This window comes from Martes martes (genome assembly GCF_963455335.1).
Source record: "Martes martes genome assembly, chromosome: 3".
NCBI lineage: Eukaryota > Metazoa > Chordata > Mammalia > Carnivora > Mustelidae > Martes > Martes martes.
Window position 1 is genome coordinate 160,149,807 of NC_137890.1, and position 25,071 is coordinate 160,174,877.

A 25,071-nucleotide genomic window follows, 5' to 3' on the forward strand; every position below is an offset into this window, starting at 1 on the left:
ATGGTTAATGACAAGGAAAGAGGAGGCATTAAAAATAGGCCAAGAGGGAGGGGAATACATAGGACATGTGAACAAAGGGAAAGAGGGAAAGGGAAACAGAGGGAGAGGCTGGCTTTAAAATATAAAAGGAAACATCGTGCTAAATAATCTGAATCCGAATTCTAGGTCTCGGGAGCAAGTGATCGTGAGTACGGGCATGAACTGTCCCTGTCTCTTTCCCCCCTACTTGCCAAGTCTGTGGGTTCACCACCACGTCCCTCGTGCCAAGCCCAAAGACAATAAACCCTTGTTCACCAGTTGAATGAGGATCCGGAATCAGCACAGGAGGTCACTTGCAAAGACCTTGAAAGGTAGCCCCGTTCCCAGGCATGGTTCAGCCTACCTTGGTTCTTTCCAGGAATAAGTAATTCACTTCTCAAGGCAGTCAGAGATAGCTTTGTTCTAATGGGGTAAACCCTCAGTCTGTATCCACCTGCAGTCCAGCCCTGGAGACCAGATTCGGAGGGTCTAATCAATCTTCTTCAAGACAGCCCGCAGCAGCTGGCGTTCAATGCCCTTCAAGGTCACCGTGAAACCCTGCTGATTCCTCACACCCTCTTCTCTTCTTCTTTTCCAAGTATGGCTCATTCTCTGCACGTGGTGTGAAAACCACAAAGGAAAGGGGCTACCACCTCCCTCATTCTAGAGACCCCAAGTCTGATGCTGTACCGTTAACTCAGATGACTTTCTTTGGGCAACCACGTGGTAATAGGAACATTTCACCATGGAGAGCAGTCTAGTTTGCATGCCTTACACCGCATAATGGTTTCCTTCCCCTTCTGTGGGTGCAAAGCTCAGGGAAATTATTCAGACAGAGTAAGGACATTTGTCTTTGTCTCAGCCTCTGCTGCCTTCATCTCTTTCCCACTAGGGATGCTCCCACCCTCTTTCTCTTCCACGTCTACCTTTCACAAGGGTCCCCCTGGACTCGCGCTCATTGCCAAGGTGTTACAAGCCTTTACAATCGCTGCCCTCTTTAACCATCTGCCCCTCCCAACCATTTCCCTGCCGAACATCCTCCTTCTCAGAGCCTTCTGGGGAAGAGGGCAAGTGTGGAGCCACACTGCCTCATGACTCAGCTGCGTGAATCCAGGCAACAGAATTAACCCTCATCCTCTCTCTTGTAAAACAAGGAAAATAATAGTGACAACCTCCTGGCATCCTTGTGAGATGTAGGAATACATGTAACCCCCTAGAACAGGACTGGGCACTCAGGAAGTATTCAGAACGCATTGGCTTCTATTACAAGGCTTACTCTGGTTCTGCCTCCTAAAAAAGCCCACGTGATTTACAAAATCACAATAAGGAGTAGCTGACTATTGTCTACAAGTGTCATGTGTGGGGTTCCTTAATATTGGGCTCATGAAATGGTGTGTAAAATTATGTGGATGCAAGCATTTCCCCCCTGTTATTCTCAACTCTGGCAGGACATTAGAATAATCTGGAAAGCTTTTAAAATCTATGGATGCCTAGGCTCCCTCCTGCACCAGATATTCTGATATGAGTACTCTGGGGTACGGCTCAGGCACTGCTCCCTAAGTAAACATACTTATGGGCATCAGTGAGAACCACGGATGCATATAGTAAGCTCCTTAATCAGAATGGGCACCAGATCATTCTGTAGTTTAAAAATCAACAGCGAAACAAAACCATATGTCAAACATATCCTTTCCAAAATTTTTGATCCCATAGGTCTGAAGTGGAACCAAGTGCCTGAATATTTCTAAAACTATAGAGACAATTCTTATACACTCTGGAGAACCACTAACCAAAGAAGTTTCCTCAGATTTCCAAATGTCATAAAGAAAGGTTAGCTCCCAAACAGAAGTCCAAGATGTGGTTTCTGTTGGGGAAGAGGTTTTCTCCTGTCCAGACCTATCTGGAGACCCAGAAGCTTGCATTCAGCTCCCTGGTGGCCAGCCCTGGGTGGAAGAGGTCACCAGGATGGGAGGGACCTCTGGAGCCTCTGGCTCTTTCTGGCAAATCACCAAGCAGAGCTGCTTTCATCACTGAGAATATGAAAAATCAGGAGAAATGGCTGGAGCCATGAAGTCCTTCCTTTATCTTTATCCAGGATATTTTAGATGGAGAGAGATTGCCTGAAGAAAGTTGTTTCTATTTCTGTCAACATATGCATCTGAGAACAGATTTTCAGCAATAACTGATAAACATTAAATCCAGGAAGAAGTAGGATATTGTCACCTCATTTCACACCACTTCAAATATAAATGTGCAAATTGACAAGCTTGTATAAAAGAAAAATACACTCCGAGTAAAATAAACTGCCGTGTTGTTCTTTATTTTTATGTACCTACATGCTTTCATATATTTTATTTTCAAAGAGACATTTAGGTATCCACAGAACTTTACTTCTTGTGCTTTCTTAAGATGAGTTTCCATTACTCTGAAATTATTCTTCCCATATTTATGATGTGAAAATATCCTTTTTAAAATGAAATTACGGCATGTTTACTTGGTCATTAGTCTAATGACTTTGTTTTGAAAAATAAAGACTTGGTAACTCTGTTAGTCAACACCCCTTCACTGTGAATCCCCCACATTTTTTTTTTTAAGACCAGTCTGTGAAATCCCAGAGTCTGGGAAACCAGTCATTTCTACAAAATGCTCCTCAAAGTACTTAAACAGTATTCAAATATACAAAGTAGGGGCACCTGGGTGGCTCAGTGGGTTAAAGTCTCTGCTTTCAGCTCAGGTCATGATCCCGGAGTCCTGGGATCGAGCCCCGCATCGGGCTTTCTGCTCAGCGGGGAGCCTGCTTCCTCCTCTCTGCCTGCCTCTCTGCCTACTTGTGATCTCTGTCAAATAAATAAATAAAATCTTAAAAAATATATACAAAGTATACAAAGTGCTGAAACAATATACAAATAGTGGGTGTGGGGTGGGGTTCTTAACAAGTGTCCCAGATGGTTTTTGCATATGGAAACTTGACAAACTAGAGATACTGCATTTTTATTTTATTTTTTTAAAGATTTATTCATTTATTTGAGAGAAAAAGAGAGCTTGTGAGCAGGCAGGGGGCCAAGGAGGAAGAAAGAGAGGGAGGAGAGAGAATCTCAAGCAGACTCCCTGCTGAGCAGGGATCCCAACACAGAGCCCGATTCCCATGACCCTAAGATCATGACCTATACCAAAATCAAGACTCAGACATTTAAGCCACCCAGGCTCCCTTAAGATATTGCATTTTTTAAAAAGGAAATTTCTTTACCCAAATCAATCTATAACTAGTGACACACCATAATCAAGGGGGGACAAAATGATTAAATTTGGGGGAGGAGTATGTGAGGACTAGTGAATCTAAACAGTGCTCCTTTGGAATAAATAATGAACAAAAACTGGGAAGAATATGTTGGATAAATGATGGAGGGATGGATGGGTGGGTGGGTGGATGGATGGATGGATGGATGGATGGATGATGGAGAAAAAATGGGGGCTAGAAACAGGAAGACTAGAAAGATTTTGGAAGAGGGAGACAATGAGATGAAGAGGAAGAGGACAAGAAATATATGAGATTGTGTAGATTGCGGGGAGGAAAGAACACTGAGAGCTACTCTCCAAGTGAATTAAATGGTCCTCATGTCCTCAGTTTCCTCATCTGAAAACAAGTAAATTAGTTCCAATTACCACTAATATACTCCCAGTTCTGGCATTCTCTGTGTCTAAGGGGTAGACAAGGAAGGCAGAAAAGGAAGAAAAGAGGAAAAGAGTTTCAGTAGTTCCAAAGTGTTAGGCTAGGTATTAATTCCTGTAACAAATTACCACACCCCGCTGACTTAAAACATAAATTTACTTCCTTACTGTTGTGGAAGCCAGAGTCCTAAAATCAAGACAGCCCTCCTGTACAGTTCTCATGCCAGCTTTGATTCAGAGACATGGGCTCCTTTTATGTTTTGGCTCTACGTTCTTCGATTTGTGACTCCCAAGACTGCCTTGGGGATACGGTGGTCAGATTTAGCACATAAAAATACAAAATGTTATTATTAATTTTGAATATCAGATAAACAGCACATAATATTTTTAGTGTAAGTATGCTCCAAATATTGCATGGAACATAATAATGCTAAAATAGGTTGCTTATCCAAAAATCGAAATTAAGTGGTTGGTCTCTATTTTATCTGGCAACCTTCCTTGAGTGATCATACCCGTTTCAACAAGGCAGACGGGAAAATAAATGGATATTCATGCTCCCAGGGGAGTTTATGGTCCGGGTCAAGATGAAAATTTGTTCATCCGTAAGTAGCTTCCCACGCTAGACCTACACTCAGACCAGTTTCTTCCCCATCATTCTGCCAGAGGCTCTGGTCCCTTCTAACCTTCTTCAAGTGTCAAATCTGAGCGTATTACCAATCTTTATAGTCCTCATAAACTCCTTTGTGTTGCCTGGGAGTCCCTGCCCCCAACTTACTCTACAGCCTTACTTCTCCTCACTTCTCACTCACTTCTCCTCAATTCCCTAACTCCCGTCACACAGTCTACCTTCAGCCCCTCATAGAAATCTCTGAGCCCAAATGGGATTTATTGGCACTTCCATGATCACTCAGAGAAGTAGAAATGTCACATCAAAAAGTTGAATGTCTTCTAAGTTAACACCAGGGCCAAGCCAGGAGGGTCTGCGAATAAGCCCTCTTACTATCTTGTGAATTTCCAGTTTCTTTCCAATTCTCTATGGATTCAGAGTCTAGGGTCTGTGACCGGCTCCACCAGTTTTTATGAGCATCTCCAAAAAGTTAGAAATGTAAAAAATGTTAAATAGTGCAAAATATGAATTTGTTGAAGGGAGGGTGGTTTTTTAGGCTTCCGCTTAAAAAAAAAAAAAAAAAAACTAGTCTGACCCACTTTTCAACTAGGTCAAGATGTGGTAGACTGAGTTAAATCATGAAAGGCATAAATTACCCTAGAGCAGAGGAAGATTTTTGTGAGGTCACTTCCGAGCTGCTCCTTTAGCTTGGGTGGAACTTGCCTTTCCAGTTGAAGGAGTGTCATGCCCCCAGGAAAAGTGAACTCATGATTTTCCCATCCTCCTCCCAACAGTGATGACGATCCCCATTCCCTCTGGTTTTAACGACTTGGAGTGACCCCAAATGGTTGGCTTTGTGGTGTGTTTCATTTTTCTTCTTTTCTGTCTCCTTTTTCCTTTTTTCTTAGCAAAGTAAGAAGTAAGGACACCAGAAACTTAGAAAAATCTAACCATTTTCATTCTTTTTTCCTTCTATATTTTCTCTAGTATCATAACTCATATTTTTTGTCCCATTTGCCTGATGTTTCCTTCAGCATCTACAAATGAGTAAATTAAGCAGACTTTTATGACCATTCCTGCTTTTTTTTTTTCTAAAGGTTTTTCCATTACTTGGTTTTGTTGATCTTTGAAATATGAGCCCCCTTGATTTCCTATAAATGTTTGTTCTTTTAAAAAATAAGCCTCATTTTATTTGTGCTCCTTTTAATTTTCTCATTCCCATTAGCCATGTCTGCTCAATTTCTCTTCTTTTCTGTTACAACTTGGTTTCTCAATTCTTTTTCGTGTGTCTTTCTTCCCCTTCCTGCATCTGAGAGCAAATCAGGCTTATCAACCCTCCCATCTCTCACTGCAGGCCTTCCTTATACTTTTAGATTTTATTCCTTTCATACACTTTCCCTCAAATTTCTTCCTGACTCATTCCCTACCTTCTTTTCTCCTTTGTATCATTTTCCCTTCTAAGTTTTCATTAGAGAAGTTTCCTCTTTTTTTTAGGTCTTTCTGTTCCTGCTTCATAACAAGAACATCCTTGCTTCAAAAAAACCTCCAATAAGTCTCCTGAACACAAGCAGGACATCTGGCCTCTGACCTGCCTTGCCAGCCCCTTTCTTATGCTCTCACCCACAAACCTGGGGTCCTGGCCCATCACTTACTCTCCTGGAGCAGTCTTACTCTGCCTACAATGCTTTCCTCTTTTCTCTAAGTATCTTCTGCTGCTCTTCCAACACAACTTCTCCCAACCTTCCTAGCCTGGTTAGTCAAATGTCATCTCTGCTTCTATTACCTCATGAATTTAACCTCCTTATCAATAAAAATTCAAGGTGAGATTATAAATTGACCTGTTTTTTAAAAATGTCTTTTAAAAATCTTAAAAAAAGGTATGGGGTGCCTGGGTGACTCAGTCAGTTGGGCATCTGCCCTCAGCTTGGGTCATGATCTCAGGGTACTGGAATAGAGCTCCACATCGGGCTCCCTGCTTCTCCCTCTGCCCCTCCCCCACTCATACTTCTCTCTCTCTCTCTCTCTCTCTCTCTCTCTCTCTGAAAAAGAAGAAATGTCAGATATAACAACATGGGAAGAATGCACAAAACAAACATACAATATATTGAATAATTATTTTTTAAAAACCTGGGTCTGTACTCCCCCAAACTTCGTGTATCCTTTTGTGTCACACACACACACACACGGCTTCCTCCCTCCTGAAAATAACTGTTATTCTTGCCCTAAATGCTAATCACTTCCTCACTCTTCATTAGAGTTTTACCACCTGTCTATGCCTCCTTAAACAACAAAGTTTCATTTTTCCTGATTTCGAATTTTATAGAAATGGGATCACCCCGTGGATGGAACACGCAGATCTCTCTCTTTTGTCTTCTTTCTTGCACTCGGGCCATGTTTAAGATTCCAGACTATGGTGTTTAGGTATAGCTTGCTTATTTTCCCCTCTCTCCAGATTTCAATCCTGTGAGACATTCCACAATTTATTCATTATAAAGTCGGTGGACCCATTTGGAGCTACTGTAAACATGGCTGCTGAAAACATTCTTGAACAAGAAGCCTGGCACATGTATGCCTGCATTTCTCCAGGTCAGGAATGAGAAAGAACTGCTGAGTCACGGAGCATACTTGTGCTCAGCTTTGGTAGGAAATGCCAAACTATCTTCCCAAGAGGTGGTAACAATTTACATTCCCACTGGCCATCTATGGGAATTCTTTTTGATTCAGAACCATGCCTTCTTTACCCATCTGATGGGCAAGGATGGGCATTTTTCATCTCTAAATGCCCCGAGCTACCCAAATGACTGGTTTGTAGAATATGTTCCCATGCATGTATTAATTCATAAAATTCCCTTATGCTCATGATTCATTACAGACTTATTCTGTGTCTGAAAATTTTCCAAGGATCTACCTTAGGAGAACTTGGGTCAAGTGTGCACGGATGACACCTACTCTGATAATTTCTTTTCTTTGACATGTAACAAGCTTTGCTCCACTGATACTGCTGGTAGATGGGATGAAGCTTGTATAAGCCTTTTTGCTGAGCAGGTGGAAGCAAGCTGTGGTACACATCCCATGCCAGCGCCTTTAGCCCTAAGATAAAGGACTGGCAGCACCCACTGAGTCTCCACATTCCTGAGCTCAGGAGGGGCCTTTCCATCCTGCCTTTCCATTCCAGCAGTTCTGGGATCAAGAGATCTGGGCTTTCCAGGGACTTTCTGTGGAGTTCTGCTACCACTTGAGGCAAGATGCAAACAGAAGAGTTTGTTTCTACCTATATCATGGGGCCCCTCCTGAAGCTCCCATCCTTCCTGTCAATTAATAGATGCCCACCAGTACATTTTCTACAATTACAAGGTTTTTTTTATTTAAATTCAACTAGCCAGCATATAGTACAAGTATTTTTGGACTGATTTTTTTAATTAAAAGATGCAAATGGAGACACGTGGGGCCAGACCTGACACTGTGTCTTCATACTTCTCTGGAGATCAATTACTAGAGAGGTGGTAGAAGTGAGACGGAGTGAAGTTTAACATGTTAAAGAGTTGCCATCATAAACATATGTTCAGGGATTTCATTTTAATGCCAGTGAAGTATTGCTAGTAAAAATTTCCCCATTTAAATACAAATGTCTCCTTTAATTTAGATGTTAATTGAATATATGAGTTAATGCTCTGTAATTTTTTAAGTGATTTTTAGTTAGGGCGTCTGTGAGAAGCCAGTTTAAAATTCTCATTTTCAAATCTCTCCCACTTTTAATATCTCCTCTATTGGACAATGAGGGTTTGAAAAGTTTCTTCAAGCTGAATGTTAAGTACATCTAGCAGAGAAGTAATTGCAGATCTTCCTCAAGAGTTGGTAGGAGGGGGGTCAGGGTGGCTCAGTCAATTAAGCATCTGGCTTTGTCTCAGGCCATGATCCCTGGGTCCTGAGATCCAGCCCCACATCAGGCTCCCAGCTTAGTGGGGCATCTGCTTCTCCCTCTCCCTCAGCTGCTCCCCAGCTTGTGCTCACTCTCTGTCTCTGTCTCTCTGTCTCTCTGTCTCTCTCTCTCTCTCAAATAAATAAATTTTTTAAAAAGTTGATAGTAAAAGAGAATGTTTGTCATTAGAAAATTTTTGTGAATTGCTATAACACTCTCAGAAAATGATGTTTGAGATATGTGAAAAGAAAGACTCTCAAGGCTTCTACCTGTCCCATTATCTGCCCCTCCTCCTTCATCAAGTTTCCTCTTGATTGATGAATACATCTTTCTTACTGGATTATAGTTAAGAGTCAATGGGACAAAAAAGAGATCAAAGCTTCACGCAAAATGATCAGGTTTGTCCTCATGGTCAGCCATACTGTTTTCTTAAAGTCAAGAACAAGCAAATTTTCACAAGAAGGTGATGTCATCACTAAGGGGGGAAAGCACATGGTCAAATGACAGGGGCATTGCAGAAAAGAAAGCACTGGGATGGAAATCTCATAGTTCACATTCTAGAATCCTCTTGGTATATTCTTGGACAAGCTCCCTAATCCTCATTTTCTATACTTTTAAAAGGTGTTAAATTAAGTAATACCTAAAATCACAGAGACTTTAGTTTCTGTGATGAATTGATACTGAAGCCCCAGAATTAATAAAGAAATAAAATATTTTTAAAAACCAGGATAAGGGGGCCCCTGGGTGTCTCAGTGGGTTAAGCCTCTGCCTTCAGCTCAGGTCATGATCTCAGGGTCCTGGGATTGAGCCCCGCTTCGGGCTCTCTGCTCGGCGGGGAGCCTGTTTCCCCCTCTCTGCCTGCCTCTCTACCTGCTTGTGACTTCTGTCAATCAAACAAATAAATAAATAAAATCTTTTAGAAAAATCAAGATAAGATCCTAATATTTACAAACTCAAAAGATGAAACTATACAATGATAACAAAATCCACTGCACAATTACTGGAATAGCTAAAAAAAAAAAAATTTTTTTATAACAACATTAAAGACTGACAAGGTTGTGGAAGTCTCCTACATGGTTGGTGGCATTTTAAAATGTTACAACCATTTCAGAAAAAAATATGGTAGTTCCTTATAAAGTTAATAAACATCTAGCCTCTGATCCAGAATTCCACTCCTACTTATCTTATCCAAGATAAATGAAAATGTATGCCCACAAAAAGACTTTACAAGAAAAAAAAAAAAGACTTTACAAGAATATTCATAGAAGCTTTCTTTGTAAAAACCCCACACTGGGAACAGCTTAGATGTCCATCAATAGGGGAATTGAATGAACAAACTGTGGTATATCTATACAAAGGAATATTACTCAGTAATAAAAAATAAATACAGTATTAATACATACTTCAATATGGAAGAATCCCAAAACTTTTCAAAGTAAAACAAATCAAACACAAAAGAGAATACAACTTGATCACAGTTTAGATTCTTTAAACGTATCCATTTGTCAAAACCCATGGAATGATACATTTAAGATTTGTGTATTTTTTAAAAAGATTTTTTTTTATTTATTTGACAGAGACAGAGAGATCACAAGTAGGCCGAGAGGCAGGCAGAGAGTGGGGGAAGCAGGCTCCCTGATGAGCAGAGAACCCAATGAGGGGCTCAATCCCAGGACCCTGAGACCATGACCTGAGCCGAAGGCAGAGGCTTAACCCACTGAGCCACCGCAGGCACCCCTAAGATTTGTGCATTTTGTTTTATGTAAGTTGGCTTAAAGAACTGGAGTACTGGAAACAAATATCAAACCATAGTTCTTGATATGCAGACTGAAATGGTTGGGAGTGGAGTGTACTAATGCCTGCAAGTTATTTTAAATGCATCAAAATATGTCAGATTAATGGATGGAGATGGACAAATAGTGTTAAATGTTAATCATGATATCTAGTTAGTGGGTATATGGGTGTTCACGGTACAATTGTTTCAACTTTTCTACATGTTTGAAGAACCTTATAATAAAATGTTAGAAATCAGAGAAAAAGGAAAGAGGAAACAATGCGCCTAATTGTTTGTCTAATTGATAACAACACAGAAGAAAATATTTATTTGAAGTGATTTTGAACATAGCAGTCTATTTAAACTTAGTGGGACATATTCTAAATAGACCTAAAAAGAAATTACAAATTTCATTTATTGGTTTTATTGTTAATAACAACATTGCTACTATTTTGAAACTATTTCATATATACTATAAGATAAAGCCAAGTAAATATGCTGTCATTGTCAGGAGCCAAGAGAGACCAAAACTAAAATCCAAGAAGTTAAGTAAAAACTCTGTAATATTAATTAAAATGTAATACTTAACTGAAAATGTCAATGGGAACTCATATATTTTTAGAAATATATTCCCTGGTTCTTTTCCCCTGGGAGATGTTCAAAGCAGGGCCCCTAGTGACATTCAGTCCCTTAGAACAAAGATCGTGCTTTCTATAGACTCCTCCTACTTGCCCAGACTTAGCTGTGATTTCTTGGAGAAATAGCAGATTCCATTTTTGAGGGAGAGAAAGTGCAAAAAATGCCTGGGACATCTTGTGCTGAAAGTAGGGAATGTTCAAAGATCAGTGGGTGCATCTCAAACACACAGAGGCCAAATTTTAGGACTATGGGATCCATAAATACTAAATGATCGAGACACATTGAATAAATAAAAATCCACACTACTGTCAGTTATCTATCATACCAAAACATTATTCTGGATATTAATACCTTTTTGGGAAAATCTTCCCAAAGTGCTGAGGAAGAGCTCTTCTTCACAGAAGAATTCCAGCCAATAATATAGAAGGAATAGTGGGAGATTTACAACCACCGAAGAATTAATTAATTAATGAAGGATCATCACTGGATGTAAAACTACTATGTAAATTACACTGGGGATACTGACATGACACGAATCACAAGTGTCACCCCACAGACTGCCTACTCTTTACAAAGAGAGATACCTCCTTTATAAGAGAGAGATGTCTGTCACCATCTGTGCCAAGTGACCAAATTAGCATCACTAATTGTGGACTAACTGGCATTGTGTGCATTGTGAAGGGAAGCACATGATGTTAACCTCACCTATGAAACCAGGGCAGAAAATTTTACCTGAATCTGATCAGCTCTTAGACTTCACAAAGAATAAAAAAGGACAGTGAAATTAAAAGAAGCAATTGTCAAATGCAGAATGTGCAATTTTATGAAACAATCCTTCAAACAACATGATTTTAAAAAAGTAAATGGAGCAGGTCTGACATAAATACTTGGTCAAAAGAAATGTCAACAAGCACAATGTATGAATCTTTGTTGAAAACTAATTTGAAAGAAAAAAATAGCAAAAAAAAATCTGTGGAGCACAATTTGGAGGAAGTATAATATGGACTAGGCACTAGATATATTATAAGATGATTGCTAATTTTTTTAGGTGTGATAATTGACCTATTGATTAGGGAGGAGAATTTTACTGTTTTGGAGATGCCTGTCAAATTTTTATGGTATGAAGAGCATGGTATCTTCAAATTCCGTTGAATAATCAAATCAATAATTCAGAGAAAGAGAGAGACAGACAGAGATCGAAACAGAGCAAGAGAACAATATGGCAAAATGTTTGTAGGTGTCAAAACTAGTTTTTCAGTACATGGTGTTCATACTAGCCTTTCAACTTTTCTGTATATCTCAAAATTTTTATAATAAAAATGTTAACAAAAAGAAGGAATTGTAATGAATGAAATCATCTTTTAAAATTCATAATAGAGAGTATAATTTAAAATAAGATAGTATCAAATCAAATGTATTTAAAAGAATATTATTGAATATGCTCAACAAATCCCATGATTCCAACCACAGTGAGCAACACAGTGTACCTGGCATCTGGTCCTGCTCTCCTCTACCCTATCCCACTCCCTGCAGCCCCCAAAAATCAAATGTTGTTATTCACCCTTCAGCGGTTCAGAGTCAAATCCCAAGTTCCCTTCCATGCCTCCTGACATCTTCCCGTCTATATTCCCCATGATGGTCAGACCAGTGACCTCGCTCTACATTACAGAAATGGTCTTCGTACAGGCCATGTGTTTTTCCGGTATGCTGGCCGTCGGAGATGGACCCCCTCAACCTCCCCTCTACCTTCTTTCTCATAATCGGCGAGGCTGGAAAGCTAAAGCCACATTTTTCAAAGCCCTTACAGCTAGTATGCTGGGTGTGACAAGATCAGCCTAATAGATGTAGTAGGTCAAGCTTTGGAATGTGGAACTAAGCCAGGGTCTCTTTTACATTGCCCTTCTCTGGTTTGTACTCTCCCGCAAAGCCATGAAATCGTGAGGTTTGCGAGCCTTTGCTAGCATTCCACATCCATCTCTAGCTTGAAGGGTAACAAGTTATTGGTGCTCCTTGATGAGGCTTCCTGTTACCTGGGTTGCCACCCTGGGTGCCTACTTTTCATGTTCTAGATAGTCTAAAGGTCCACTTTACCAGCAGCAGGTGATTTCAATTGATATTCTCAAATCTCAGGGTGGGTCGATTCCTTCTGGTTCTTGATTTATTCCTGGAGACCCAACTTGGGATGCATTCTGTCTGCCCTTCCAATAATGTTCTAAGACCTGATTCCTGTATTACAACCTTTTTTGATCAAAATACTTGTAGTGGTTTTTATCATCCACACTGAATGCAGACTGATAAAGTTTTCTGGGTCTGAGAAATATGCATCCTAAAATACAGGATATTTTGAAATAACAGGAATTTACGTTTGGGCAGGAATTCCAAAATCTGGAACATCAAACACCTTGGACACTTGAGAGCAAAAAATAGATTCCCAGACTCCACCCCATAGTGTAAGAATCTCTCTAGATAGGGCCTACCATCTATTTTTAAAATCTCTCCAGGTAATTATGATGCAACCTGCCTAACATGGAAATCCAGGGCCAGGTATGTAGGATTTTAAGGTGTAAAGGCTTATAGACATCATGAGGTCAATGTTCCAGCTGGTCCAAGAACCCCCCTGCTAACATTTTGGTATTTCCAAAGTTTCCTGTCCTATGGATTACATTATTGTCTTCAAGAGTTTATCAGCCTAGCAGGAACTCTCTCTGTTAGGAACAGTCAGCTTTGCAGAAAGAATGAAATAACTTCTTTCAAAACCATGCAATAAAGGAAATGCCCAGGTTAAACTGTGACTTACAAATCCACATTTTACTTTATGGAATGTAAACTTTTTAAAAAAGATTTTATTTTTAAATAAACATGGGGCTTGAACACACAACCGCAAGGTCAAGAGTCATATGTTTTACTGACTGAACCAACTAGGTGCTCCTCAGAATGTAAAGTAAACTTAATAATTGCATATGATACACTACCAAGCTCTTAAAAAATATTTTTGTTGGCTGAAAGCACATTCCAGATATTGTTAATATACCAAAACAGGATCTCAAAAGTAGTCCATCACAGATTCATGGGATTACAAGATACAAGATTAGAAGCAATCTTAAAGATTACTATTTTACTTATTTTTATTTTTTTAAGGTTTTTTTTTTTTTAATTTTCTAGAGAGAGAGATCATTAGCGAGGGTCGGGGCGGGGAGTACAGGAGGAGGGGCAGAATGGTAGAAGGAAAGGGAGAAACAGACACCCCACTGAGCAGGGAACCCTCCACAGGACTCCATCCCAGGACTCCGGGAACATGACCCAAGCTGAAGGCAGAAGCCTGGGTGGCGCCCCTAAAGATGATTATTTTAAAACATGGATCTAGAGTGGAAGGCACAAATTAAAAATAATGACATTTTTTTAAAAGTGACCTCAGAGGCCTTTACTTTCATCTTTTACTCAGTTGTGACCGTAAGCAAAGAGCAATGTATTTAATTCATTCAGGCCTCTTTTCAAATAAATGACAATTTATGTCCACTTCCCTATGGAATCATTCTTTAGTTTTTCCTGGGGTCTCACCTTGAGATACTAACCTTGCCTTCCGTGGATCCAGCTCCAACCAAGCAGTTGGAGAGTTGACTGAAGATGGACAAGAAAACAGAGCAAAACAAAAAACAGAAACATAGCAGAAATCTGTGATTTTGAAAAACACACGTGATCATGGGTATGTGTACAATGAATTTAAGTCAGATAGTAAAGGCAGAGGGGCAAGTCTCCCACATCACCTTTGAGAGCCTTTGAAATAACTGAGAATGGACACCTGTCTGCTTCCAATATTCTGACTCTCATAGTGACATGGAGGTCACCAGAAGAGCTGAGGACAGAGGAAGACCACAGCTGTGCCCAAATTCTTTGTAACTTCTTATCTCTCTTTTGCGTATCAACTGCATTGAATTCTCTGAAAATTAAAGACTCGACGTTAAAGAAAATCACAGATTTATAGTGTTGTAAATGAGCATGTTGTAAATTATGAAATGATTCATAATCACTTATTGACGTGACAGGTATCTCCTGGGAACCTAGAATGTGACAGGCACTCTGCTGAGCTCCGGGATAGAGTGGTGAACAGGGCCCTAGTTTTCTGGATATGATACATGTGCTTGGAATGCTACCAATAATCTGATGGTCTCATTCTCTTAGGTAGCTCTAAAGGTGTGGGTTTGGGGACCAACCTGACCTGGGCTCCATTTCCAGCCTCACCATCTTCTGACCATGCAATCCTGGTCCCCATGGTGGACAGGTCCAAAGTGGCACACATGTCCCACAAGGCACCACCTTGAAGCAGGGAGTGACCTGATCCAACTGTGTAGGGAGATAAAGCTCATTCATTTCCTTTAGATGAATAAGGCCAGCCCTTAGGGAAGAAAACAAACATTTTCTTGCTTTTATCAACTTTTCCTTAATCAACTTCCCAGTTTAGAGACCCTTTGAAGATAGGACTCCTCCAGGAGTGTCTGGATGGCGCAGTTGGTTGAGTGACTGACTCTTTGTTTCAGCTCAGGTCATGATCACGAGGTGGTGAAATTGAGCCCCGTATCAGGCTCTGTGCTCAGCACAGAGTCTGCCTGGAATTCTCTCTCCCTCTTCCTCTGCCCCTCCCCCTGCATGCTCCTCCTCTCTCTCTCTCTCTAATAAATAAATAAATCTTAAAAACAAAACATCACAAAAAACAAACAAACAAAAGATAGTACCCCTCTGGGTTGACCCTAACCTCCACAGGGATAAATAGATCTGTTCCCTTACTCATGGACTTTTTCAAGGAACCAAATTCACTTGATAGTGAGAATCCACTGGGCACTTGTGGAAATAGAGATTCTTGGACCTCACTCTGGACCCAATAAAGTAGAATCTCTAGAATTCTACTCTTAACAAGTAAGAAATAAAATAATGTAACTATTTCTATTCTATTTCTATTTTTAAGTAAGTCCAGATATTTCCTGGTGGAGAATTTTTCAAAAATAAAAAGAAATGTTAAGAAAAAAGCAAAATCTACCCCTTATTTCAAAGCCTAGAATTAAGAAAAATAATCAGGTTGGTGTTTCTCTTTTCATTTTCTTCTATGAATATGCATATATATTTCTATCACACAAGATCATACAATAAGTATATTTCTCTTCTTGCAGATTTTCTTTGTCTATATGCACATATCCTGTGAACACATGTCTGATTAGTATTATAATTTCACTTAACTATTTATTGAAAATCCCCTCTAGGCAGTCACTGTTTTAGGTGTTGGAGATGCAGAAGTGAGCAAGTAGAAGAAAATCTGTGAAGCAATGAACATCTATTACAATAGCAAAAGATGCCCAAGAAACCAGCTAACTGGTACATAAATGAATAAATATTTAAAGTTAGTGCCAGTGACAGGAATGATAATATGTAGGTATCTACGAGGTGCTGAGAATGGTTCCAAGTATAAATTCATTTAATCCTTATAAGAACCCTATAGGGCAGGTGCCAGAATTACCCCACTTTAGAAATGTGAAAACAGAAGCCCCAACAGTTTGCTAGCGTCTCTAAGTATTTATAAGGTGCTATGAAATAAGTAGGAAGACCAACCTAGAACCTAGATCATCATGAGGTTTTGGTTGGTTGGGCCAAGAATTGAAGCCTACTTATGGATTGAAAGAAAAGGTAGGAACCAAGAAATTCAAGATGTGCATGAGATTAAAGCAAAGCAGGTGTCAGAAAATGAGATTAGGGAGCAAGAAGAGAGGGAGCTGTGCTCAGAGAGGGGGCAGCCAAGCCAGTCCTGGTCACTCCATTTTGTTGGAGGTTTCTAGTTTGGTTTTTAGGAGGCGATATTTTACCCTGCTTTGTTGTAAAGTGGAAAACACTTCTTCACTGCGCTGACATTTCCACCTGGGCTGACTCACTTGCAGGCAGGTTTCGCACCTGAAGTTTGTCAAGCTGATTTGTAGACTGAAGGAGGGAGTGAGGCAGGCTGAGGCAGGCCCAGACAAGGTCCAGAGCCCAGCTGAGTGGTGTGGTGGTGGCAGGAAGATGCAGGTGGTGAGGGCAAACTCTGCCCAGGGAACCTTGGGGGTGGAGACCAAGGAAATGGAATTCCTTCAAGTAGTGAAACACAGCTTCTGAACCAGAGATCACACCCACCATGTAGAAGCCAGGAAGTCGCTGGAATGATGACGAAGAACCATCTAATAAGAAAGAAAAAGCACAGCATTAAAAACTGTCAAACACATTGCGGGGTGGGGCGGGGGTGCCTGAGTGGCTCAGGCAATTGAGCGTTGGACTCCTGATTTCGGCTCAGGTCCTGATCTCAGGGTTGGAAAATCAAGTCCCGTATCTCTGCTTGAAATCCTCTCTCTCCCTTGCCCTCTGCCCTCCAAAATAAATAAATAACTCTTAAAAAAAAAAAAAAAAAGCAGCATCAAACACCACAGATGTGTCTTCACTGACACAGAAACACCTTTATGCCTAATGCCTGGGCAGAATGTGAGATCAACTGATTCCACCACATTTCACAACACTATATGACACTGGGTAAATTTCTTAATTCCTTTGACCCTCAGTTTCTCTATCTGCAAAATGGATACAAATATAGGACATACCTTGTGTTTAAATGAGATAATACATCAGCAATCTTAGCAGGTGACACTAGCACAGAGGCTTAGATATTATTGATGACATGACTGGGACCCCAGCCCAAACCCTTGCATTCATCTGTCCTTTCTCACACGTCTCGTGCTCCCACTCCAGTACTCTTGGGTGCCTCCAACTCATCTCCATGATGTCAACCTCTGGCCTCTTCTGGCAACTATTTTATGTCCTTCCATCTTTCCCTCCCCTAGCTCCTTCCCTCACTTGAAACCTGAGTCTACGGCAAGAACATCACTGCCCCTAGGGTCCTCTCGAGACAAGCACAAGGTCGGAAGCAGATGGAAAACAGCCTTCCTGTGCTTCTACAATGGTGCTTCTCCATTCCTACTGCCCCCCTTCCCCATCACCCTCTTTGAAATACATGCATGTCATTAACCCATACACACCACCCCCCAGCTATCAGGTGAAGGTCTTGATCAATTCTTCACATTCTTTGAAGGCTTGGGCCCAAGCCCACAGTCTCCCCCTCTATACCTGTTGCTGATATCAGTTTAGGCAACTTTATGCCAAGGTGGCACAATGTCACTTGTAAAATGTCCCTTCCTCAAATGGAGCTTCAATGCAGCCTCTATTTATAACTCAGAGTTAGGGAACAGGCAAAATCTCAGCATACAAATGCAAATTCAGCAAGACCCAGAAAATGAGAAACTACAGAACACAGTCCTTGTTTCTCCAAAACATAAATCGCAAAGGTGAGGGGTTAAGAAACACACATTAGAAGTAAAAAGAGGGACGCCTGGGTGGCTCAGTTGGTTAAGTGGCTGCCTTTGGCTCGGGTCATGATCCCACCGTCCTGGGATCGAGTCCCACATTGGGCTCCTTGCTCAGCGGGGAGCCTGCTTCTCCCTCTGCCTCTGTCTGCCACTCTGTCTGCCTGTGCTCGCTCTCTCACTCTCTCTCTCTCTCTGACAAATAAATAAATAAAAACTTAAAAAAAAAAAAAGAAGTAAAAAGAAACAAAGCAAACAACGCAATGTCTAGACCTTACCTGGATTTTCATTCAAACAAATTCAACTGCAAATATATATATAAATAAATTTAAAAAAAAACCTCTTGGGGGGAAATAAACTGGATTTTTTTTTCAAACAAGGATATTTTAACAGTGGTTATTTGGTGATATTAGGGAATCAATTTAAATCTGTGATAATGAAAGTGTTCTTGCATTTTAATTAAATATTTATAGACCAAGTATTTTGGTATGTGGGAATTGCTTCAAAGTCACTCAGGGGCTATATAAATGGGAAGAAATGAGGTGGGTGTTATAGGTGTAACAAGATGGCATTGGTTAGCTGAAGCTATGTGATGGGTGCGAGGTAGGGGTGGTCTTTGTATGATTCTCTGCTTTTGCTTTTTGGATTTTTTTTTTAAAGAAATCGGAGGGGAAGATCAACCATGAGAGACTGTGGACTCTGAGAAATGAACTGAGGGTTTTGAAAGGGAGGGTGGTGGGCGGTTGGGTGAGCCTGGTGGTGGGTATTATGGAGGGCATGTATTGCATGGAGGACTGGGTGTGGTGCATAAACAATGAATCTTGGAACACTGAAAAAATATAATATAATATAATATAATATAATATAATATAATATAATTGGAAAAAAGATTTATTTATATATCTGTCTTTCTACTCTGGTTTTCACTGAATTCCCACCATTTCTCACCTTACTTGTTGCTGCTCTCCCTGCTACATCTACTTCTATTTTCCTCCCCACATCCCTTTCCCCCTGCTTGGACTTTTTCACAAGCTCCCCGGTGTTCCCATGTTCAAGTTCAAACCACTAGACTTGGTTGAGGTAACAGTTTCACTTCACCTGTAACTACTCCACCCCACCCCTACTCCTTGCATACTTTCCACTTCATACAGTTTGCCAAATTGGTGGCATGGTTGACATTTTGGATGGGGCAATTCTTCATTATGCAGGGCTATCCTGTGCATTCCAATAGATTGGCATCCCTGCCTCCCACCCACTAAATACCCATAGTATCCCACCTTCAGACATTATGAGAACTAAAATATGTCCCTAGATATTTCCAAACATCTCCTGCTTTTCCAACAGGGTGGCTCCTACTGGCCACTTAAACCTCAGCTCAAATATGGAACCATACATGATTGCCACCCTTATAGTTCAAGAACATCGAATACTGGCTATTTAATATGATTCAACCAAAAATTCTTCCCTTCTGGAAGCCCTCACTGCTGATGACCTACAGAGCTCTGTGACTCTCGTTATCCAAGTGCTTACACCATGTGTAGTAAGAGCTGATTTTCTTGTCCCCTCCCTCTATCCTCACTGCTTAGCCCTACTTATCTGGGAGCAAAGACCAAGTCCTGACCTTATCTCTTGGTATTGCAAGCTTCACTTGGCTCAGTACCTGGCACATAATAGGTACTAAACCCATGTTTGATGAATAAACAAACAGGATATTGAGCACACTTTCCCTGATGACTCAGTGTTCTTACTCCTGGGCAGAGAGACAACTTCCAGGCTAAATGGGCCATTTACAGCTCTTGGCTCTGTACCAACGACCCACCATTGCCCTGCTTTATGGGTTTGTGTGTGTCTGGATTTGGCATCATATCATCAGTGTGCCTGCCTCCAGTGATCCTTCATGGTCTTTGGAGTCTAAGACAGACAGTCCTGAGTGCTGTTTCAAGTCACAGACTTTGCTACTTGAACACTGTGATAGTGACTTCCTTGGTTGAGGACCCTTTCATCTTTTGCCTGGGTTCTTGCTAAGTTTCACACACCTCAAGTCTCTCCTCCGCTTAGTGAGACAATCAGTTCCTAGAACCCTCTGCTTTGTCATTTTCTTTTTGGAAACTGCTTAAGGATGACTCCAGAGGACTTATGAAATCGAGAAATGTTTCTGTGCTGAGATGCCCATTCCTAGGTCCCTCGCTGGTGACCATGATGGATGGGCAAAAGAATTTCTGAAGACATTTTCTCCGTGGTTATTATGTCCCTGAAGTCACAAAATATATAGGTACTCTTTATTTTGAAAAGTTTTATATTGATAATCATGGAACTATGGATTTCTAATGTAGCTATGGATTTTCTAATTTTTGGTTTGGATGACTTTGAATCTAAAAAAAAAAGACCCTTTCCATTATAATCCATATAGAATAAAAACCAGGACCATGAGGAACAGGGAAAGGGGCACAGCCAGGCAGAAGTGAATGGGGAAATATGACCCTCCCCTCCAATTTTTAGATTTGCTGTCCCTTTAAGTATTTTTAAAATTTTTAATTTATATCTTAGAAGTGCTATATAACTCTATTAACAAGCAATTTTAGTTCATTCTTTAATTTTCAATATTTATTTTTATCATAATTTTTCTTTTTTACAGGATAATTACAATGGTTTTGGAAACAAAACAATGTAGAAAAAGAATGTTAAATAGTTTTTTACAAAGAGCTTGCTGCTTTCAAGAAAGTCCATATAACCTCATTTCTCTGAGCATAACATTATACCTCGTACTAAACCAAATAGCTTATAGAAAATTAGTATTAAATAGTAAAAACACACACAAAAAGACACATATAGATATATAGATATATATATAAATAAAATAAAATAGAGTTTGATTCTAATGTGATGCTTAACAAAGCAAACTATGATGCAATATGTATCAACTTCATTAATTGGACAAGTCCAATGAAGCACAAATCAGGTATGTGCTACACTCTCAACAACCAACTCCTACTAGATTCTTTTTGTTCATAGGCTCTGTCCAATTCCATTCCAGGGAGCATCTGCTTTACATCTTCTTGACTCTGTGGCTGTAAAGAGAAAAAGGAGAAAAAACTAAGCAATGACAGGGCGACTGGCTGGGAGGAATAGATTTTGTACCTAAAGATTGCCTCTTGTTCCCTAATCTCATCTCAGGACGTCAGCAGCTCAAGAGTCCAGAGGAACAAATCAAGGTTCAGAGAGGAAGGGCTTTGCCCAACATAACTCAGCTAGCTAATGACAGATACAGGACTCAACGCTTGGGTTGCATCTTTAAATTCAGTGTCTATGGCACCTTTGTGTTAGGTGACTTCTGTTCATATTGATAATATAAAATGTAACACCACTGTAAATCACAACCATTGATCTCTTTTTGACTCTTTATTTTTCAGTTTTTAACAAAATGTCATGTAGTTTGTGAATCATATACATAGGAGTCATCTTTGCAACGAAAGTCAAGCTGCTAGCAACTATCTAATGCATAGGAGACCCTTATACCTCATGGAAAAATCACTGAATTTAAAAAAAGATAAAAATGATGTGTAAGTGGAAAAAATGAATTTTTGTTTTCATGGTCCGACTCAAGTTTCCCCTTTTAAAATTCTACGCTGCTGGGGCACCTGGGGTGGCTCAGTTGGTTAAGCAACCACCTCTGGAGTTCTGCTCAGGTCGCGATTCCAGGGTGGTAAGATCAAGCCCCGCATCAGGCTCCGTGCTCAGCACAGAGTCTACTCAAGATTCTTTCTCCTCCCCCCACTCTTTTCTCTCTAAAATAAATAAATAAATCTTTTAAAAAATTAAATAAATAAAATTCTATAGTGTTTAGGTGAAAAGGTCCCAGCAAGCCTATGGTTCACCACTCTACGCATGACCTTTGCCCCTGACATTTGAAGAGGGTCTGATGGTAAATATCCCATACCTGACGATTTGCACAGCCTTTTTCACCCAGTTCTTCTTTGGATCTGCACACACGGCCAATCTTTTCTTTGTGTAAAAGCTTAAAAAAAAAACACAGAAAATTTGATTTGTGCTTAAAGAGTTTTGAATTGCTATTTCACAGAACAAGCAATGGAAATTTTGTATTCCAATGGACTGCTCTACCCATTAAGCATTTTATTTGTTTCAGAGGTGAAACAAAATACAAAAAAAAAAAAAATGTTTCTAACAAAGCTTGATGCAGGAAATAAAAGTGATTCTCTCCTACTTTCTCTGTATTTTAACAATTAGCTGTGAGATAACTGGAAAATAAGTCTCAGAATTGTTATTTAATTTTCTTGCTGGTGGTTACACAAAATACATGTATATCCAACCAATAACCTATATCACTCTGAAGTATAATATCCTATATGGATCAAGATTATTACATGTGAAAGCATGATAACTCTTGAGTTTTTACTTATAGCCCCAACCATTCTCTGGTAGAAGATGCTCATTTTAAAATTTATGTCCCCCATGTTTTCCTGAGATGGCATGTAAGTAGTTTATAAGTTTATCTTAAAAAGTGATTTGGCCCTCAACTCTGTTCTTTAAAAAAAAAAAAGAAATACTAAACTTCTGCCTTATTCTAGTCCTATTTAAACTTTGGAATACACATGTACCATCAAAACAAACATATCATTGCCACATCAGTTATTTCTGAAATTCCAGAAAGGCAAATTTTTTTTTAAATTTGAAATTCCCACATACTCCCGACACAATTGAATAACTTACATGACAGCATTGATATCACAAGCTTCATTGGCCAGTTGCTGTGTGAAGCCCACAATATATTTGGGATGAAGGATATGTTCTGTATATCGAAGACAGCAATCAAAGTTGCTTGCTGCTGAAAAGAAATTAAAGGTATTGAGTAAACATGATTGAGTTTATTCTGTAGTAGGTATTATGGAACTACTCAAAGTTGTAGTTGTATATGGTAAAGAAACTATTTAGAGAAACAGTTACAATGTCTTTGAGACCTGATTTAATGTAGTTTCCAGCTCTCTTAAAAAAAAAAAAAAAAAAGAGGGAAGGAGCTTACTTGCTGGGTGATTTTGGTTTAATAATACAGTTTAGAAGCCCATGACTTCTAACAAAAGGAATATCTCTAGTGAGAAACACAAACTGATAGTGTTTCATTTAAGTTCATTATAATCACTCAAGAATATGACTATCTCCCACTTGAAGAAACTCTTACAGAGAAACTTCCACATTCAGAAAATGAATAAATATGGAGCTTTTAATCTATTACTTAGCTCTGAGCATTGAGAGAAGAGGAATGATAAGAAGTTACAAAGGAAAATGCAATTTATAGGAGCTTCAAAAGCACTTTGAAATTGTGATATTATGGAAATATTTTGGTCATAAAAGTTCAACACGTGCATTTTCAGGAATGCACCTGTTGCTAAAAGGGATGTACTCTCACAGTCATAAAGCAATACTCAGACACTCCCCCAGGTTAAATTATAACCTGCTGTAAGGTAAGGGATAAATTATCTCTAAATTGACAAGAAAGGGCCCAAAGCTGTGTAAGGATGGAGAAGTCAGATGCTATAATCTGCCTCTAAAGGATGAGTTTTGAACTTAAACTATTTAGTGGGAGGTGAAAAAGTCGGAAGAGTGGGAGTATTTCCTACATTTCAGAATGATCCCATTCACTGGTAATATAACACGATTTACATCACTCCCAAAAATAACACCTTAGCCCTGCTGTGCAGCTTAGGGGTCTCTAAGAACCCAGACACCCCAAATATCTGCTGGGATTGAGAGCAGAGGGGGAAAAAAAAGCCTGATCAGCAGCAGTAACCGTTCCCTCCTCACTCACCAATGAGTGACAACTCCCATCACTTCTCAAGACTTTCTTACTTGCTCCCTTTCCTTGGGGACCCCCAGGGGAGCTCAAGGTTTCAAGGAGAATGAAAACAGTTCTTCCTCCTGTGTCAGCAGAAAGTCTGATACTTACCTTCTGACTTGCTGCAGAGGTGGAGTAGCAGCACTGACATCAAAGCAGCCAGGAGCAAATTCTTGCTACTGCACATCATTTTCAGCTCAAAGAATAGATCTTCTCAGTGCTGAGTACCGAGTGCTCTGGGAGTAATGCTAGGTTCTGATAGCAGCCTGGGTCTGGGATGGCCCTTCTTATAGCAAATATTGGGAATGTACACAGAAGGCGTGTTCTGACATGGGTTTTCCCCCATTGATCAACCTGTCCCATCATGTCGTCACAAAGAAAAACCACAGGGAAAACTTCCTGCCTTTCCCTAACGTTGGGAAGCTGTTAAGGTCAGAGTAAGGGGGGTGGTGTTTGAGAAGGGGAAAATCCTGTTAAATCCTTTGGGTTTTCAAAGAGGGAAAGCAGCCTATCCCTGTGACTCAGAAAAGGGTTTCATGCAGTTTTAATTTAATCTCTTGTCTCTGAAAAGAGAGGACAAGGATTAACAATGATACAAAGGTCAGCCCTACACAGGAACATTACAGGACTCTATTGTTACACTCTATTTGCTTTCCAGAGTCAACTGGGAGCAGGAGGATGAGATAGGATGCCAGGCATACTTAGGGATGCATTTATAATTGGTCAGCTATCACCAAAGACCTGGAATTTCTAGGCTGCCATTCAGATTAGGTAATATGACAATGTTGTAGTAGTGTTCCCAATGTTGGTGGAAAATACCAGCCCTCAAATAAGACTCAAGCCTCAGCTTCATCTTGATGTCATATCAATTCTTCTAAGAATCTTCTAGGTTTGAATGACTCTAATCAATATTGTAGCCCAGAAAATAATCCCCACCTATCCTTAACTCTGCATGCTGAGGTAGTTACAAAGCTCAACACAAAGCCTCAGAAGAGTTGAAGAAAAAAGACAATCAACAAAATCATGGTAAAATAATAGTGATAATGATCATAATGTAATATGAATCCCTAACCTATGATGGTATAATGAGAACTCACCACAAGGGAGAATATCATGCTATGCTAGGAATTAGGTTTGCAAGAGGGGAGTTCTGGAGATAATGTAATTTTTTCTATCCTATCATAGGCATGTTACACATAAGTACACATATGTTAAAATTCCTAGAAC

The 25,071-nt window shown here is 39.9% G+C and overlaps 1 protein-coding gene across 1 annotated transcript; it reads right to left on the reverse strand.

Annotated features, from left to right (window-relative positions):
* Positions 1-20,627: 20,627 nt before the first annotated feature.
* CCL20 (C-C motif chemokine ligand 20) lies at positions 20,628-24,046 on the reverse strand. The gene is made up of 4 exons (XM_080799686.1): positions 23,956-24,046; positions 22,725-22,836; positions 21,934-22,011; positions 20,628-21,064 (listed from the first exon to the last, which is right to left on the reverse strand). The coding sequence occupies exons 1-4, from the start codon at positions 24,032-24,034 to the stop codon at positions 21,043-21,045; spliced, it is 291 nt and encodes a 96-aa protein (XP_080655812.1). The 5' UTR covers positions 24,035-24,046; the 3' UTR covers positions 20,628-21,042.
* Between the last annotated feature and the right edge of the window lie 1,025 nt (positions 24,047-25,071).

What these genes read in the sequence shown, in the direction of transcription:
- CCL20 (XM_080799686.1), bottom strand. Translation starts at nt 24,034, where the DNA reads ATGATGTGCAGTAGCAAGAATTTGCTCCTGGCTGCTTTGATGTCAGTG. An exon ending in TGTGATATCAATGCTGTCAT is followed by an intron (nt 22,012 to 22,724) that starts GTAAGTTATTCA and finishes TTTTTTTTTAAG; the next exon opens with CTTTTACACAAAGAAAAGAT. An exon ending in AAGGCTGTGCAAATCGTCAG is followed by an intron (nt 21,065 to 21,933) that starts GTATGGGATATT and finishes TTCTCTTTACAG; the next exon opens with CCACAGAGTCAAGAAGATGT.